The sequence below is a fragment of the Urocitellus parryii genome, chromosome 14, assembly GCF_045843805.1.
Source record: "Urocitellus parryii isolate mUroPar1 chromosome 14, mUroPar1.hap1, whole genome shotgun sequence".
Taxonomy (NCBI): Eukaryota; Metazoa; Chordata; class Mammalia; order Rodentia; family Sciuridae; genus Urocitellus; species Urocitellus parryii.
The window spans coordinates 48,811,630-48,827,845 of NC_135544.1; the positions used below are offsets into that span (position 1 = coordinate 48,811,630).

The 16,216-nt window shown below is 37.3% G+C and overlaps 1 protein-coding gene across 15 annotated transcripts in view; it reads right to left on the bottom strand.

The window, feature by feature from the left end:
- LOC144250108 (chromaffin granule amine transporter-like) overlaps positions 1-16,016 on the bottom strand; it is a 236,043-nt gene extending 220,027 nt beyond the window's left edge. For 7 of the 15 annotated variants that reach the window (XM_077792530.1, XM_077792526.1, XM_077792525.1 and 4 more), the window contains exons 1-3: positions 9,100-9,187; positions 7,119-7,194; positions 5,520-5,593 (exon numbers count right to left, since the gene is read on the bottom strand). In XM_077792530.1, the coding sequence (XP_077648656.1) occupies positions 5,520-5,593; positions 7,119-7,147 (103 nt within the window). In that variant the 5' untranslated portion in view covers positions 7,148-7,194; positions 9,100-9,187. Of the gene's footprint in view, positions 1-4,967; positions 5,025-5,519; positions 5,594-7,118; positions 7,195-9,099; positions 9,225-10,039; positions 10,168-10,515; positions 10,625-15,797 lie in introns of those variants that run through there. The other 8 variants (XM_077792535.1, XM_077792538.1, XM_077792536.1 and 5 more) reach the window with 6 other exon arrangements.
- Positions 16,017-16,216: the final 200 nt, after the last annotated feature.

A 16,216-nucleotide genomic window follows, 5' to 3' on the forward strand; every position in this document is an offset into this window, starting at 1 on the left:
ATCTGTTTCCTGTAACTCTGAGCCTCCTTTCAATTAAGATCAAATGGAATTCAACATGAAGCAGAGCCACTGACTCTTTCTCCAGTTCATGTTAATTATAACTCTGGTGCATGCCTTGCAGCTTGTTCTCAGCCTATCTGATTTTGTGAACAGACAGAGCAAAGCTTCAAGGAGGCTGAGCATTCTGCCTCTATTATTATAATGTTTGCCTGGAATAATACATTGGCATTTTTTCTTCCCAGAAAATCTTCTCATATACGTTTATTACATTAAAAACATTAATCTTCACTAGAAGCTAACCATAAAATTATCTCTATTCAATTCCTGCTATATTCTTTAGGGAATTAAAGGAAACTCAGATATTTTGTTCTTACATACTAATGTGAATTTGCTACCTCTAAATATAACATTCAAATAATCTACTGCTTTGTGAAAAAAGGGCAACCGTTTCTGGACTAAAATCTTTAAACAATATGTGGTACCCTATGTGAAGCCTTGGAGGTGGGAACAGTCTACAACAGTCAACATACCAACTATTTCCTTAGAGTTTGCAAAGAGGTGGTCGATTTGTAGTTAGCTTTGCCAAATAAAATAGAGGAAAACAAATTTGTCTTATATTTTTATTCTCTAGGCCTGCTTACAGACTGATTTAATTTAGAACACATACAGCTAAAGAAGAATCCACCTATCAAATTTTTGAAAAATAAAAATGTCTGACAACATTGAGCTCACATTCTTGCATTCTATCAGCTGGAGCTTAGTGTGTATGGCCCTTCTTTATTTTTTATTTATTTTAGGGCAAAGACTTTTTATTTCAATTTGAGTATTTATAGCAATATATAGAACAAGAAAAAAAATAAGACTTCAGAGAAAAACAGATCATCATTATGAGGGTAATACCCATGTTCTGATTTGTTTTAAGAAAAAAAATGCTGTGGCGCTCAGTGGCGCACACCTGTAATCCCAGCAGTTTAGGAGGCTGAGGCAGGAGGATTGAAAGTTCAAAGCCAGTGTCAGCAACGTAGCAAGGCCCTGAGCAACTCAGTGAGACCCTGTCTCTAAATAAAATACACAAAAAGGGCTGGGGATGTGGGATGTGGCTCAGTGGTCAAGTACCCCTAGGTTCAATCCCGAGGGGGGAGTGCCCTTTTTAAATGCCACTGTGTAGACTATGCTATTTCTGTCTTGTATCCAGACCTCACCTATGATACAACAAATTGTAACCCTGTGTAAGAAACCTGAATTGAAGACCTAAATCTTAATTCCAATTCCCAACCAAAATATTTTTTTCTTTATACAGTTTAAGACAGCATTTTTACACACGAAAAGGAACACCTACTAAATATTAAAAAGTTAATTCAGGAAAACTGAAAATGATTTTACAAAAGACACTGAGGTTGGCAAAGCCGCAGCCGTTTTCATTTCGGATCAAACACTGGAATGTCCACAGAACTACTGTGTGGGAACTACTGTCCTGTAGCAAGGCCATTTTGTCTTGTCTCGTGCCCCTTTTTAAAATCACCATTTGTTCCTCTGTTTATCTACTACCTGGCCTCTTGATTCCTGGGTCCTATAGGCCTGAGTGTTCCTCCCTGGCCTAATCCAAACTCTATTTACACACTGTGTGATCACATACACCCACCAACTGTAGCAGTCTCACCTTAACTATGCCCACATTCCAGTTGAAAAGTAGGTAACTTCATTAGAATAATACATTTGTACTGACTATACGTTATCAGACCCCATTATATATGCCTTAAAAATACAACTTACTTTTCAAACATCCTATGATTCTTGGGGACGTTTTATTTTGCTTTGTTTTCAATGGCATAGTATTTGCACAGCTTCCCACATACTTTATTTAACTGATTAATTAATTAATGTTTCGGTGCTAGGGATCCAACCTAGGGCCACGATCACCAGGTAAGCACTCTACCAATGAGTTACTCTTCCAGCCCACTATCTGATTTAGCTTCAGCCCTCAGCCTATCAGGTTAGAGAACATGCCATAGTGGAAAAAGCATAGTGGATTTTAACTGACAGGATGAATATTTTAGTCCCTGCTCTATAACTAAGATAACTGCATGACTTTGGAAAGCCATTTAATCTCTCAGCATCTCAGTTTTCCTGTATGAAAAATACAGAGTTTGGACAAAACAGCTTGACTCTCAGTCTCTACTGCTGTTAACAATGGATGATACTATGAAGTTAGCTCATAATCAAGATCTTCTCAAACTTGAGAATCAGAACATCAACTCCTGAGGTAAACAGTTAAGTAACTTTCCTGTATTACTGTAAAGTTTTATGACATTGGAAAACATTCATCTATTGTCAGACTTGCATAGCATCACTGCAGATTGCTAGGAGACAGTAAATGTTTTTACAAGCAGAAAGCCTTCACTTTTTCCTACTGCTATCTATATATTAAAAAAAAAAAAAAAAAGAAGAAGAAAAAGGTTTACACAACTACTGGTCTAAAACATCCCTTTTGTTTACTCAGAGCAATTGATAGACTTTTTATTCTAATTTTATTTTGGTACTAGGATTAAACCCAGGGTGCTTTACCACTGGGTTACATCCCCAGCTCTTTCTATTTTTTATTTTGAGACAGTGTATTGATAAGTACCTTAGAACCTTGATAAATTGCTGAGTCTGGCCTCCAACTGGCAATTCTCCTGCCTCAACCTCCCAAGTCCCTGGGATTACAGGTGTGTGCTGCTGCTGCATCGTGTATTTTTATTTTTTTTGGTACTGGACATTGAACCCATAGGCACTTTACAATTGAACTACATCCTCAGTTCTTTTTATTTTTAAATTTTGAGCCAGGCTTGATAAATTGCTGGGGCTAGCCTCAAATTTAAGATCCTCCTGCCTCAGCCTCTTATGTCCCTGAAATTACAGGCAAACCTATCACACCTGAGTTCTTAAAGATGTAAACTAAAGAAAAAGAAAGGCTGCTTTGGGGCTGGAGTCATGGCTCAGTGTTAAAGTGCTTGCCTAGCATATGTGAGGCACTGGGTTCGGCCCTCAGCACCACATAAAAATAAATAAATAAAAGTATGTGTCCACCTACAACTAAAAAGATATTTAAAAAAAGAAAAGAAAGGCTGGCTTTTATCCTCTAAACTTCAGCAGCTCCAGGAAGGAGACAGAAGTACTGTGTAGACAAATTTCAAAGTGAAAGAATGTCACTGAAGAACTATTACCAGCAGTGGTCTAGTTGATTCAAATTATCAAAGGGTGGGTTTTAAAAAGCAGGGAAGTGGGCTGGGGATGTGGCTCAAGCGGTAGCGCGCTTGCCTGGCATGCGTGCAGCCCGGGTTCGATCCTCAGCACCACGTACAAACAAAGATGTTGTGTCTGCCGAAAACTAAAAAATAAATAAATAAATAAATTTTAAAAAAATAAAAAAAATAAATAAAAATAAATAAAAAGCAGGGAAGTGAGCCTGTCGAGGTGGTACATGCCAGTAATCCCAGTGGCTCGGGAGGCTGAGGCAGGAGGATCGTGAGTTCAAAGCCAGTCTCAGCAAAAGCAAGGCCCTAAGCAACTCATTGAGACCCTGTCTGTAAATAAAATACAAAATGGGGCTGGAAATGTGGCTCAGTGGTTGAGTGCCCCTGGTTTCAATCCCCAGTACCAAAAAAAAAGAATCAAGGAGGTGAAATTTCCAGATTGTGGAGACAAGATCATGCTTGAATACACCCAGTCTCTATCACAAGATTAAGCACCTACCTCATAAAAACTTCCCTTAATGTTAATTAACATAGTAAACACTTTCTCTATACACACACTTATCTCCCCCAACTGCTTTTTTTTGGGGGGGGGGGGCGGGGGGTCCTGTAATCACAGATCATTGATTCTCAGAAAGACCAACATCAATCCTATCTTCATTCCCACAATTAACTTCCAAACCGAAATTGTTTCAGTTTGGAAACTGAAGAATGAGCCAGACAAAATTATCGTAGACAGAGAACTTGTTAGTCATAGAAACAGGGAAGTAATTCTGAAGTTTGTTAAATTGCTATCATTAAAAAAGTTATTAGTCCATTGTTATATTTGGTAATCATGTAAAATTAAAATGAAACAAAGCAATCGAAGTGAGAAAGCAGAAGATAAAAATTTACCAAAATATTCAAAAATTTGCAATAACTCTACTTATTCTGTTATTTATTTTTTTAAAAAGTAATAAACATAAGCTATCCCAATTATTAGTTTTTTAAAGTGGATCCCATATGCAACCGTATATATATTATCCATATCTTTAGAAAGTTGGGTAGATAAGTAAAATTTTTGTTACAATATTATTTTAAAACTATTAGAGAAAATGCATGAATTATCATATACTACTACCAGCAATATAAAATTATTAAAAAATAAAGGAATGTTTTAAATTTAACTTCCCTCTATCCCACCTCCCTCGATAAGTGTTAAGCACTCCAAGAAGAATTATAGCAAGGAAAATATTTAATTTGTCAATAGATAAAGATGCTGTCAATATACGCATTTCATGACCAACATATAAATCCATCAATAAATGGTAAAATTTTATATATTTTATACACACACATCATATATTTTATTATATATATAATAAAATATAGAGGGTGTATTCTGAAGTGGCATGTTCGGGCTTCATTCTTACCCTATAATTCTTGTTGAATGGTGCAGTGGGGTGAAATCATCCTGGAAATTTGCATTGGTGGAGTTAGAAGAATCGACATCTTTCCCAGATGAGTAACAAATACCATGTGTGTAAATACAGTTATTAATTGGTAATATAGAAATATATATATCTCCATCCCAGACACTAAATAATAAAGGCTAGAAATAATGTTGGAGCAGGTTAGGGCAACTCAATTAAAAGGACAATTTATCAAGAATGCTGGAAGTTCTACATACCAGCCTGGCACTTGCAGTTCCACCTATGCAGGAGGCTGAGGTAGAGGATAACTTGAGTCCAGGTGTTAGAGCCCACCCAGGGCAACATGTAATGCCGTGTGACCCCATCTCCAAAAAAATGGCTACAAAGTAGTATGCTTTACAATCAATATCAACTTTTCAATGAACAAATATTAAAACATTTTAACTGAAGAGTTAAGTCAGCATTAGAGTCTATGACAAAGACATTAATTTGTTTATTTAAAAAAAAATGCTAACAGCCAGTGAAAATGCAACATTGAAGGTTAAAGATATCTATGGAACAATTCAACTTCAATTTTTTGAATTCATAAAATAAATATTATCACAGGTTTCTAAAAACATCAGTGACTGAATTTCAGAAAAAACAAATCACTAGCCAGGCATGGTGGTGGCATGCCTATAACCTAGTGTCTCAGGAGGCTGAGGCAGAAGGATCCCAAGTTCAAAGCTAGTCTCAGCAACTTAAAGCGACCTGTCTCAAAATTAAAAATAAGAAGGACTGGTGATATGGCTCAGTGGTGGAGCACCTCTTGGGTTCAATCTCTGGTATCAATAAATAAATAAAAAAAAATCACTGCCCAAAATTCTTTCTATACCTCGGTTCCTCAGTTCTCTTGACACTGGCATCATGTTGTATAGTGCTTTTTCTCTGAAGCAGATAGGCACCAGACTTTAAAAAACAAAAAACAAAAAAACAGTACTATTGATTGAGTTATGTTCTCAGCCCTTTATTTTCAATTTTGAGACAGGTCTCCCTAAGTTGCCCAGGTTGGCTGCAAACTTTTTTGCCTCAACCTCCTGAGTAGCTGAATTACAGGCATCCACCACTTTGCCCAGCAACATTTAACATTTTTATCATTTAACTTCTGTACTTGACAACTCCTATAACTGGTACCTCAATATACTTATATATACTAAGTTAATCAAAAGCCAACATTAAATAGCAAACTTAGGAGCCAATTCCAGGGGCACATTAAAAACCAGTGTTTGTCATCATGAATTATGCAAATCCACTCACCAATACACATATATGTAAATATAAATTTGATGAAAAAATATTAGTGTTCATGAAAAACTGAAATGCAATGTAACTATTATACTAATAATTCTTGTTAAAAAAAAAACCCTACAGATGAAGGTGTATTTTTAGCTAACATTTAATCAAAATTGTGTTTTCTGAAAAATATTTAAGTACATATTAAAATACATGTCTTCTTTTAAATCAGATATTCTTAACAGGGGTATGCATTAGAGACCCCGATATAAATGTTTAAAACACATATTTAAACTAAACACTTAGATTTGAATTCTCCTATACTCAACCTTAATTTGCACACTGATAAAAAAAAAAAAAGAATCTATTTTGACTACAGGCCAAAGGCTGCAATTACTATTTATTTCTGCTCTAAGTTTGCTCCACTAGACCCAGATCCTGTCAGTCACAGACCTATTTTTAGTTCAAGGGCCTTCCAAGTAGGAACAAGCTGAAGCTCTCCCCCATCTTCCCATTAAAAAACCTGCAGCTTAGAGTCCATTTACTCATAAGTAAAAAATAGCTACCTTAATTATTTCTATATTTCATCTCTTATTAACAAATGAAAGTTGATATGCAAACATTAAATCAGAAGAACACATTTTAGGTTCAATATAAAATCCAAGATTCATTTTATAGCATTAATGATTTTATTTTATTATGGTAATCATTATATTATGACTTTATGCAGAAACTAATAATGGCATCCACTGAAAAATCCTTTTGAATTCCTAATTGGGTCAAATTATTTAAAAATTAACTATGCCTATTATAGTAAAAAGTAAGGGGAAATCTCCCACAAAACACAGTAAGACTGTTTTATAATAATAATAATAATAATAAAAAGTGCTAAGAAATTGGCTAGTGTATTAATTAAGCTCCCAAGAATAAAGTATCTCAAAATTGTTATGCCAGGTAAAAGCTACTGAGATATTATATGAGAGTATAGAACAATCATCATTAGCTATGAGAAATGTTTCTGCTGTTGTTAAAAAGGATATATAACACTTGGCTTAATTTGTCTTCAAAATTTTACTTTTGTGAATTTAATACATAAAAAACTAAGATCAATTACTAACTACTCAACACAGGTTTTTTTGTGTTACACACATAATTCATTAAACAAATGCAAATGATAGTCACAAGGAAAAGAGCTTCTTACCTTTCAAATAACTTGTTGCTGCTGTGCATGCTTTGCTCTTAATTCAGACACCTCCTTCCAAAGGGACTCATTCTCACTATTATAATTAAAAAATAAATAAATAAATAAGATTTAGTCAGAAAACCAAACCCCAGTATCTTAATTAAGAATACTAGAGAATTAAAAAACACAAACCTAGAGAACTTAACTATGTTTGTTTTCACTATGATATGTATTTTTATGAGACTAGAAAGCTGGTTCAATAATACAGGAATGACAACTATCTCAACACAACTCCAGAATCATTCCTTCTTTTTTTTTTTTTTTGAATCATTCTTTCTTAAATGTATTATCTGCTATTCATGGCAAAATATACAAAAAAAAAAAAAAAAAAAAAAAAAAAACACTTAAAACACACTTCTATATCCATATAGTAGCAAGCAATTTACTCCTTTTGATAATGTGGTTCACTACTTTTTTTAATGTTCATCACTTAAGTGAGGTTAGACTTTGTGAATCACCTTAGGAAAAAAAAGTGACATTTACTGAACAATTGATGTGCTTCATTCAGGCACTATGCTAAACGTTTCAATTAAGCATTTAAATTTCTCTAAAATCAGCCAAGTAAGGAAGAATTGTCTTGAAAGATTAGGACATTGAGGTACAGAGAATTTGTGGGAACCTGCCCAGTGTCACACAGATAATTCTATAACTGTTAAAGCCAAACTAAAGTGAGACTCTCAAACTACCTTGATAACTGTCTCAAACAAGCATATGCAAGCCACTGTTTTATTTTTTTAAAAGATGGAATATTCAACAATGTCAAACCAATAACTTGCCCAATACTAAGATTTTTTTCCTTTGCTGTTTCTTAATTGAAACTGCACTGTCATTAGCAGAGTGAAAATGGTGAGAAGATATAAAAGATAATCTACCAATTAAATAATTTTCAACTTTTGTTAATCTCCACAAAAGCTATTTTTCTCAGTCTGAATTATTACAAAAAGAAATGTGGATTTAAATACAGAGGTATATGAAAAGGAGATTTTCTTTAATACTTACTTACTGAATAACTGCTATATTTTTTCAGACACACCTTTAAAGATGCTATTATCTGCCTACTAAAGGAGGAGATCATTGCCTCTAACACTTAAAGGATGATCTGGGGAGCTAAACTGAGATTCAAAGAATTAGGTCAAAGTATAGCCAACAGACACATCCTCAGTGATTAAATAAAATATGCAAAATGGAGAAATTTATATTTATTCAAAAAAAGAACCAAAGCCCAAGGTTACTTTAAAATATAGTTAGGAATATGCAAATCAGTCCATATCTGAAATGGGTAAAGAATACATCAAGGAACTACTCTCAAGCCCTTGGAAACTATTAAAGGGAAAAATCTCAGCTGCTTCCTAAGAGTAGTAAAATACCTCTCTCTCTCTCTCTCTCCCCCCTCTCCCCCCCCTCTATTATATATATATATATATGTATATAAACTTATTACTTTGGTAAGTTAGGAAAACCTATCAAGTAATGTCATAAAACAAAACAAAGCATCTTTTTGAAGAAAAAGGTTTAAATAACATTCTCCCACACCTATGCAGAACAAATATCAAGTAGGGCAAATCTCTTGGGTTCTTTTATTCCCAACTTTTTGTGTCCTGTTTTTTCCTAATAGAACTCATGGAAGAGTTAAAGGAGGAGAAGGGAAAAAAAAAAAAAAGGATGAGTAATATATAAGATTTTTTGTATGTGCCCTCTTTTGTTTGTGAACACCTAAGTAGAAATGTATTTCCTACACTAAAGACTTATTGTTTCTTCAGTAATATTTGTTTATCAAATTGTTTTGATGTTCTTAGGTTCATACGTGATCCTGACCATCACAATTAAAACATATTATTAAAGTTAAGTCTATGACTACAAATCAAAAGTAATAAAAACCAATGCACCAGACAACTCCAACACCCAACACATTAGTATTATATTTGGAAGAATGGCTTACCTTTTTAATTCTGAAAGTCTGGACTCAATTGTTTCCTGTTTTACTTGAACCTTCTGAGCACTACTTATAATTTTTGTTAAATCTTCCTGGCGAATTTTATTTTCTTCTGGTTTTGAAGACGAAACCTTCCAAAAAGCAAATTTAGAAAATCAAAAATACACGGCACACCCATGATTATAATTCAAAGCTTCCCTATTATAAGAATTTTTTGTGATCTACTCAAAGGGAGATTTTGTTCTAAAAGCCCAGGGTGGAATTCTAGGAAAAGAATACACTTCACAGCTCATCCAGAGAGAAAGCAAGAAATAATCAGAAAACAAAACAAAAAAAAAATTTCTTGAAGTTTCCATGAGCAGTAACATCTTAGGGTTTTTTTCTTTTTCTTCTGCCAAATTCCCTGTAAATTTCTCAAGCCTTTTTATTACCACATTCCACTTTTAATTAAATTTATACAGTAATGGCTACATGGCAGGTCATTTTCTTTCATGGTTTACAGCCCTTTTATGGATTTAGTAAAAATATCTTATTTCAGCAAAAGATATTCATTCAAAAATGTAACAATTAATGCCTATCATGTACAAAGGACTTATTCTGTACAATGGATATATATCAGTAAACAACAAAAAAAGTCCTACAGTGAGGACTTTTTTTCAATCAACACAGGAATGAACCTTCTATTATAATAATGACTCTTCATCCTCAATCAGAATGTTGTAAGCATTTTCCTTTCATCAAGAAAATGAAGAATAAGCTCTCACTACAGATGAACACAGGGAAAGGTGGAGGATAGAAAATTTAATTAAAGTTTTATTGGTCTGATTCATTCTAACAAAGAACACCTGTGTATTTTCTGTACATTCTGCATTACAATAGCTAAAACTGCTCATTGGTCAATCATACATGTCAAAATCTTAGCTAAATAATGTTAACAACAACTCACCTTCCTTTTAATGTTCTCCAACAAGTCATCCTGGCCTTGTTTGAAGTAAGGATGCTGAAATTCAACAGGACCATCTCTTTCCTGCTTTACTATTCCAGAGTCAGTATGTACTACTTTACGGAAACCATCTGAAAAAGATTGAAAATTTACTCAGACTGGAATTAGACAACAGTCAAAAAGTCACACTGGGGGCTGGGGATGTGGCTCAAGCGGTAGCGCGCTCGCCTGGCATGCGTGCGGCCAGGGTTCGATCCTCAGCACCACATACCAACAAAGATGTTGTGTCCGCCAAGAACTAAACAATAAATATTAAAAATTCTCTCTGTCTCTCTATCTCTCCTCTCTCACTCTCTCTTTTAAAAAAAAAAAAAAAGTCACACTGCTTGTGTGGAATTTTCCTTTATCAGCTTAATGAGAAAAAAATGGTTTAATCAGTAATTGGTTAGCAGAACAAATAAACTGCTGTCCATACTTACACATATTTAGTTGCCTTACAAAGCTTGCCATGTTATTGTGCTTGAAGTATTTTGGAAGAATTTCTTTTGCAAATCTTTGTTCATCCAAGACCAGAAAACTTTGGCCATTCTAAAGAAAACCAGAAAAGGTCAATTAGTTAAGGTTCTCTGGCACACTCATATATATGAATCCCAAACCTGTCCTGACCAGTCCTTCCATGATACCTTCAAATCAAAATTCTATTCCTGATAATGGCAACAACAACAAATTGCAAGTAAGTGCCAAACTGCAATTAAATTTTTTGATATCTACCTGACACCAAATACTGCATTATATCATTAGCATTTCCATTAAATAAGAAAAATAGACCATTTCTGCTATCTGTATAACAATAAAATAAATAAGATAAATTAAAAGGAAACACATTTTATCAGTATCTGTAGTAGACACTATACTAAGATGCACTGATTACAAATCAACTGCAAAACTCTAAGCTATATGTTTACTACATTAACACTGAAAGTTAACAGTGGCCAGGTGAGGGGGCCCAAGCCTGTAATCCCAAGATTTTCTCTGTGTAACAAAACAAGCAGCTATAGGCAACATATAAATAGACTGATCACGGCTATGTTCCGATTAAATTCATAAAACAGATGACTGGCATTTGGGCTGTAGTTTATCAATCCTTGCTCAGAGTTCTAAATGTCAGATTTCCAGTAAGTTCCACCAGTCCAACACAAATGACTTCTCTTCCATTCAGTGAAATATGGCCACACTTTCCCCAACAAGGCCAGGATCCTAGCTTTGAGGGAAGTGTCCCTACTATGGCATTATCATAGCTATACCAACACTGACTGTTCCTACTAACTACTCCTATATTCTTTAGAGTTTTCTTTACTCCAATTCCTATGAAATAGTAATTCTATTAAACTTTCCCTATTGAAAATATTCTGTGGATGTTGTCTTTTGATTGGATCATAACTGACAGATTGTTAACCTGTTTGCTCTCCTTTATGGTACTTATCACTGCTCAGTTATTCATATTGGCTTATTTTATCTATCAGTACCTTCTACTAGAATGTAAACTCCACCAACAAAAGCACTTTGGTTCACTACTGAATAAATTCCTAGTACCTAGCATACTGGGCATTAACAGGTCCACAACAAATATTTATGATTAACTTACTAAATGAATCTTTAGTTCAATAAACTCAATCATATCTGTCGAATCTCAACTCTTGGATAATATCAAATAAAGATGAAAGTTTCTTATTTGAATTTGCATTGTCTTCCTCACACAAAGCCCTCATTCACTCCTATCATTCTGTGTCTCTACTTTGGTATTCCTTCAGTCTCTACTCTAAAATTAATAAATTACATCTTTGAGTACAAAAATTCTACCTTATTGCCATAAACCCATGAGGCTCAAGCAATTCAACAGTGAATTCTCCCTTCTCCCTAAACATTTTACAAGGGTCAGAAAGCCATTACTGAGTGGGACAAGAGATTGGTACCTTCTCCTCCATCCTTACCCATAAATGTTGGCAAACTTTCCAAAAGTAGTCAGTAGCCATTGCTAATGCCTAAATTAAACTTTTGGCACTCTTAGTGTAGAATGCTCAAAATGTTCTTACAAATAATCTAATACTTTAGGATCACTGAAAACAATTTCCAGAATATAAATGTGCAACTTTAACAAGTCTGTAACTTCTCAATGTTCACCAATTATTTCTTAAGTCTTTAACTCCTCTTTTACATATACAAATAAAAATAATTTGCAAATGAGTCTTCCAACTTTTTTGCAGGCCCATCTAACTTGGATTTTACCCTTACTTTGCCATGTTTGTGTTTCACTCTAGAACATCGAAACAATGCAATGGTTGCCAGGATATTCAAATTCCTTCAAAACAGCTAGAAAACACTACAGTTTTCTGGTTTGCTCCCTCCAACTCCTATTTCTTTATTCATCTGTGCTGATTTGAGAATACTAGAGAATTGCCAAAAGGCACAAAAAAGTGGAACAAATGGGTATGAGGTCTCTAGTGAAATCGTGCATCCTTCTCAAGCAATTTGAGAAACAGAGACAAAGGTAAGAACACTGACCTTATAGTAATTTCCTTCTTTTATGGTACTTTATAATAATTATCAACAGTCAATAGCAGTAAAAGCTGTTCTTCACTATCAATGACAAGAACTTTCATTTAACCTCCATAACCTCTTGTCTCTGTATATCAGGTTTCCCCAGTTTCTTCCTAGCTAAACATGTGTCCTTCTCTTTAGGATATATTACATTTAAAAACATGCTTTAGGTTGTCTGAAAATACTCTTTTCTTGACTGTGGAAATAAATTGTTTACCTGAACAAAGAACTATTATATGAAATTTTGAAGTTATGGGAAATGTTTAAAAAAAAAAAAAAGACAACTTTTTGTTTGGGGAGAGAATAAAGGAAAAACTGAAATATGTATAGTGTGTTTTTCTTAAAGACCTTGGATCTAAAGACTTATTAAAAATTTTGAGTCAGTAACAAATTTAGTATAATTTTGATCATTCACAATATTATTTCTGTTTAATGAAGAGAGGATTATTTCACTTAATTTTGTCAAATTTCAAGAAAAACTAAAGTTACGTAAGTCTTTAGAACTGTTAAGCCAAACTTTCCAAACTGCAGCTGGTGAGTTTTCTGTCCTTGCCTTACACTCAAGTTAGAGATTATTTTCCGCCACTGGGGGAAAAAAATGCCTAAAAGATTGCTTGGTTCCCAAAACATCTGCTTCTTCGAAAAGGCCTTAATACGATTTTCAATCAGATACTATAAATGCTAAATTACCTCAACAGAAGAGCAGTACAAGTATGGGAAAATAAATAAATAAAACAAACAACTATAAATAGCAACTTTTGAAAGATGCGGGTAACTTATTTTGGTTTTTCAACTAACATCACTGTTTAAAAGTTTTACCTTTCAGTGTCAGCACTGCTTTTAGAAAATATGTGTGACAGCATGATTGAAGATAGGCAGGTGCACTAAGCTACTAGGTTAGTACTAGATAACATTTATCCAGATTTATCCACTAACTTGTGAAGGATATCATTTTTTTTTAAACAGAGAGAGGGGAGAGAGAGAATTTTAATATTTATTTTTTAGTTATCAGCGGACACAACATCTTTGTTTGTACGTGGTGCTAAGGATCGAACCCGGGCCGCACACATGCCAGGTGAGCGCACTACCACTTGAGCCACATCCCCAGCCCCATGGACATCATTTTCGTATACAATTAAACATGGAACCAGGCATGATGGAGCACACCTGTAATCCCAGCGGCGCAGGAGGCTGAGGCAGGAGGATCTTGAGTTCAAAGCCAGCCTCAGCAACAGTGAGCCACTAGGCAACTCAGTGAGACCTTGTCTTTAAATAAATTACAAAATAGGACTGGGGATGTGCTTCAGCAGTTGAGTGCTTCTGGGTTCAATACTCGGTACCAAAGAAATAAAATAAAAATTAAATATGGTGCTAATCTCTATATTAACTTTAGTACAGTTGGTGGAGCTCAGAAATCTATGTTAGAAGATTGACCTTGGGGATCAGAAATCTATGTTAAGAGGCTGATCTCCAATCTTGACTAGCTGTGTAACTATAGCTGAGTAATCCAACCTGTCTAAGCCTAGAATCCTCAATTATGGTGGGTGAGATGGAGTTAAACTAGATGATCTCTAAAATTCTTTTCAAATGTTCTTTATCATTTCTACCACTAGCACAGGGATTTCACTCATTCATCAAACACTAAACACTTATTGTAACTCTGGCACAGACACAGACCTGAGTTCATTTTCATTTTCCTACTGGTATATTAGAAAAATGAGTAGTTAAAATATACACTAATCTGGGCACAGTGTCCCACGCCTGTAATCCCAGTGACTGAGGAGGCTGAGGGAGGAGGGCTGCAAATTCAAAGCCAGCTTCAGCAACTTTTGAGACCCAGTCTCAAAATAAAAAATAAGGGCTGGGGATATGGCTTAGCAATTAAATGCCTGTGGGTTCAATCCCCTGTGCAGAAAAAAAAGAAAAAAAAAAGCTGACTTAATAATTTAATAATGGAATAAAAAATTACTGTCTTATTTCTTTGCCTTAAAATTCATGAAATTAAGTATTTGTGGATGAGTATGAAACTCTGCAATTGATACTGCAGGTGTGCGTGTGGTCAGGTTGCTAACCCCGCGCCCAAGAGCCTGGCCTGGGTCTCAGGGTTCCGATCCCTACCCGAGGCGGATGGAGGATGAGTGTGCAATAACGCGGCTCCCGCGCCGGAGGTCCGTCGCTTGCCCAGGCTGCGCGGGGCCGGTTCCGAACGCGACCCGGCCGACCGTTACGGGCCGCCCCGCCCCCACCCCGGCGCAGGGCGAGCGGCGCAGCAGGGCCCCAGCTCCCCTCGTGAGCCATACCAGGGGTCCTCTAGAGGCTGCGCGCAGAGGCCGCGCGCGGTGCCGCACAGCCGCCGCGCGCCTGGCAGGGGGCGTCGGGAGGCGGCGGTGCTGCCGCAGGCGGCGGGTGCTGCCGCAGGCGGCGGGTGCTCCCCGAGAACGCCCACCACGCAGGCGCAGCAGCCCTCGGCCCCGCCCCCCAGCCAGCCCCGCGGGCGCTAGCAGTAACAGGTGTCAGACATTATCAAAAACTCCATACCTGAAAATATTCCCAACTAAGTGATCATCTACCGTTAAGAAAAACCCAAAATGCCTCATGAATTGATTCCAATAATCCAAGTGTCTACTAAAGTAAATGTGGTGTCGATGTTCATAATCATCCTGTCTAGAATCTGTGTGTTTGGAACTAGAAAGGGTCTCGGGCCATGGAGGCAACCCATCCGTCCATGCATCTTATCACAGAGAAACTTAGAGCAGACTGGATAAGAGGCTGGAGTGGGGTCATCCTTGTTTGGAAGCAGAGTCATGATCAAATACTCTAGGCACCCAGACACCATTCTGCGGGCCACTGTTTGGAAATTCAGTAATTCATCCTTAGCTCCTCATCAAGTTACTCAACACGGTCTATTAGCACTTCCATCATCATAATTATAAAATACCCGACTACACACATGGCCCGTCTCCAAAGAACACTTTGCCATTTTCTATTTAATGTTTGAAAAAGCCACTGATAAGCAATAGCCGGCGTTGGAACGTCTGCCTACTCCCCCGACAGCTCTCCTCAGAAAAGATGCCAGAGGCAAAGCGAGGGCTGTGTGCGTGTGGTCAGGTCGCTAACCCCGCGCCCAAGAGCCCGGCCCGGGTCTCCGGGTCCCGATCCTTACCCGAGCCGGATGGAGGATGAGTGCGCAATAACGCGGCTCCCGCGCCCGAGGTCCGTCGTCTGCCGAGGCTGCGCGGGGCCGGTTCCGAACGCGACCCGGCCGACCGTTACGGGCCGCCCCGCCCCCACCGCGGCGCGCGGCGAGCGGTGCGGCCGGGCCCCAGCTCCCCTCGTGAGCCATACCAGGGGTCCTCTAGAGGCTGCGCGCAGAGGCCGCGCGCGGTGCCGCACAGCCGCCGCGCGCCTGGCAGGGAGCGGCGAGCCGCGGTGGTGGTGGTGCTGCCGGAGGCGGCGGCGGCGGCGGCAGCAGCTGCTCCCCGAGAACGCCCACCACGCAGGCGCAGCAGCTCTCGGCCCCGCCCCCCAGCCAGCCCTGCGGGGCGCTCAGCTAGGCTGGGAGGCCCGGCAACCGCACGTGAT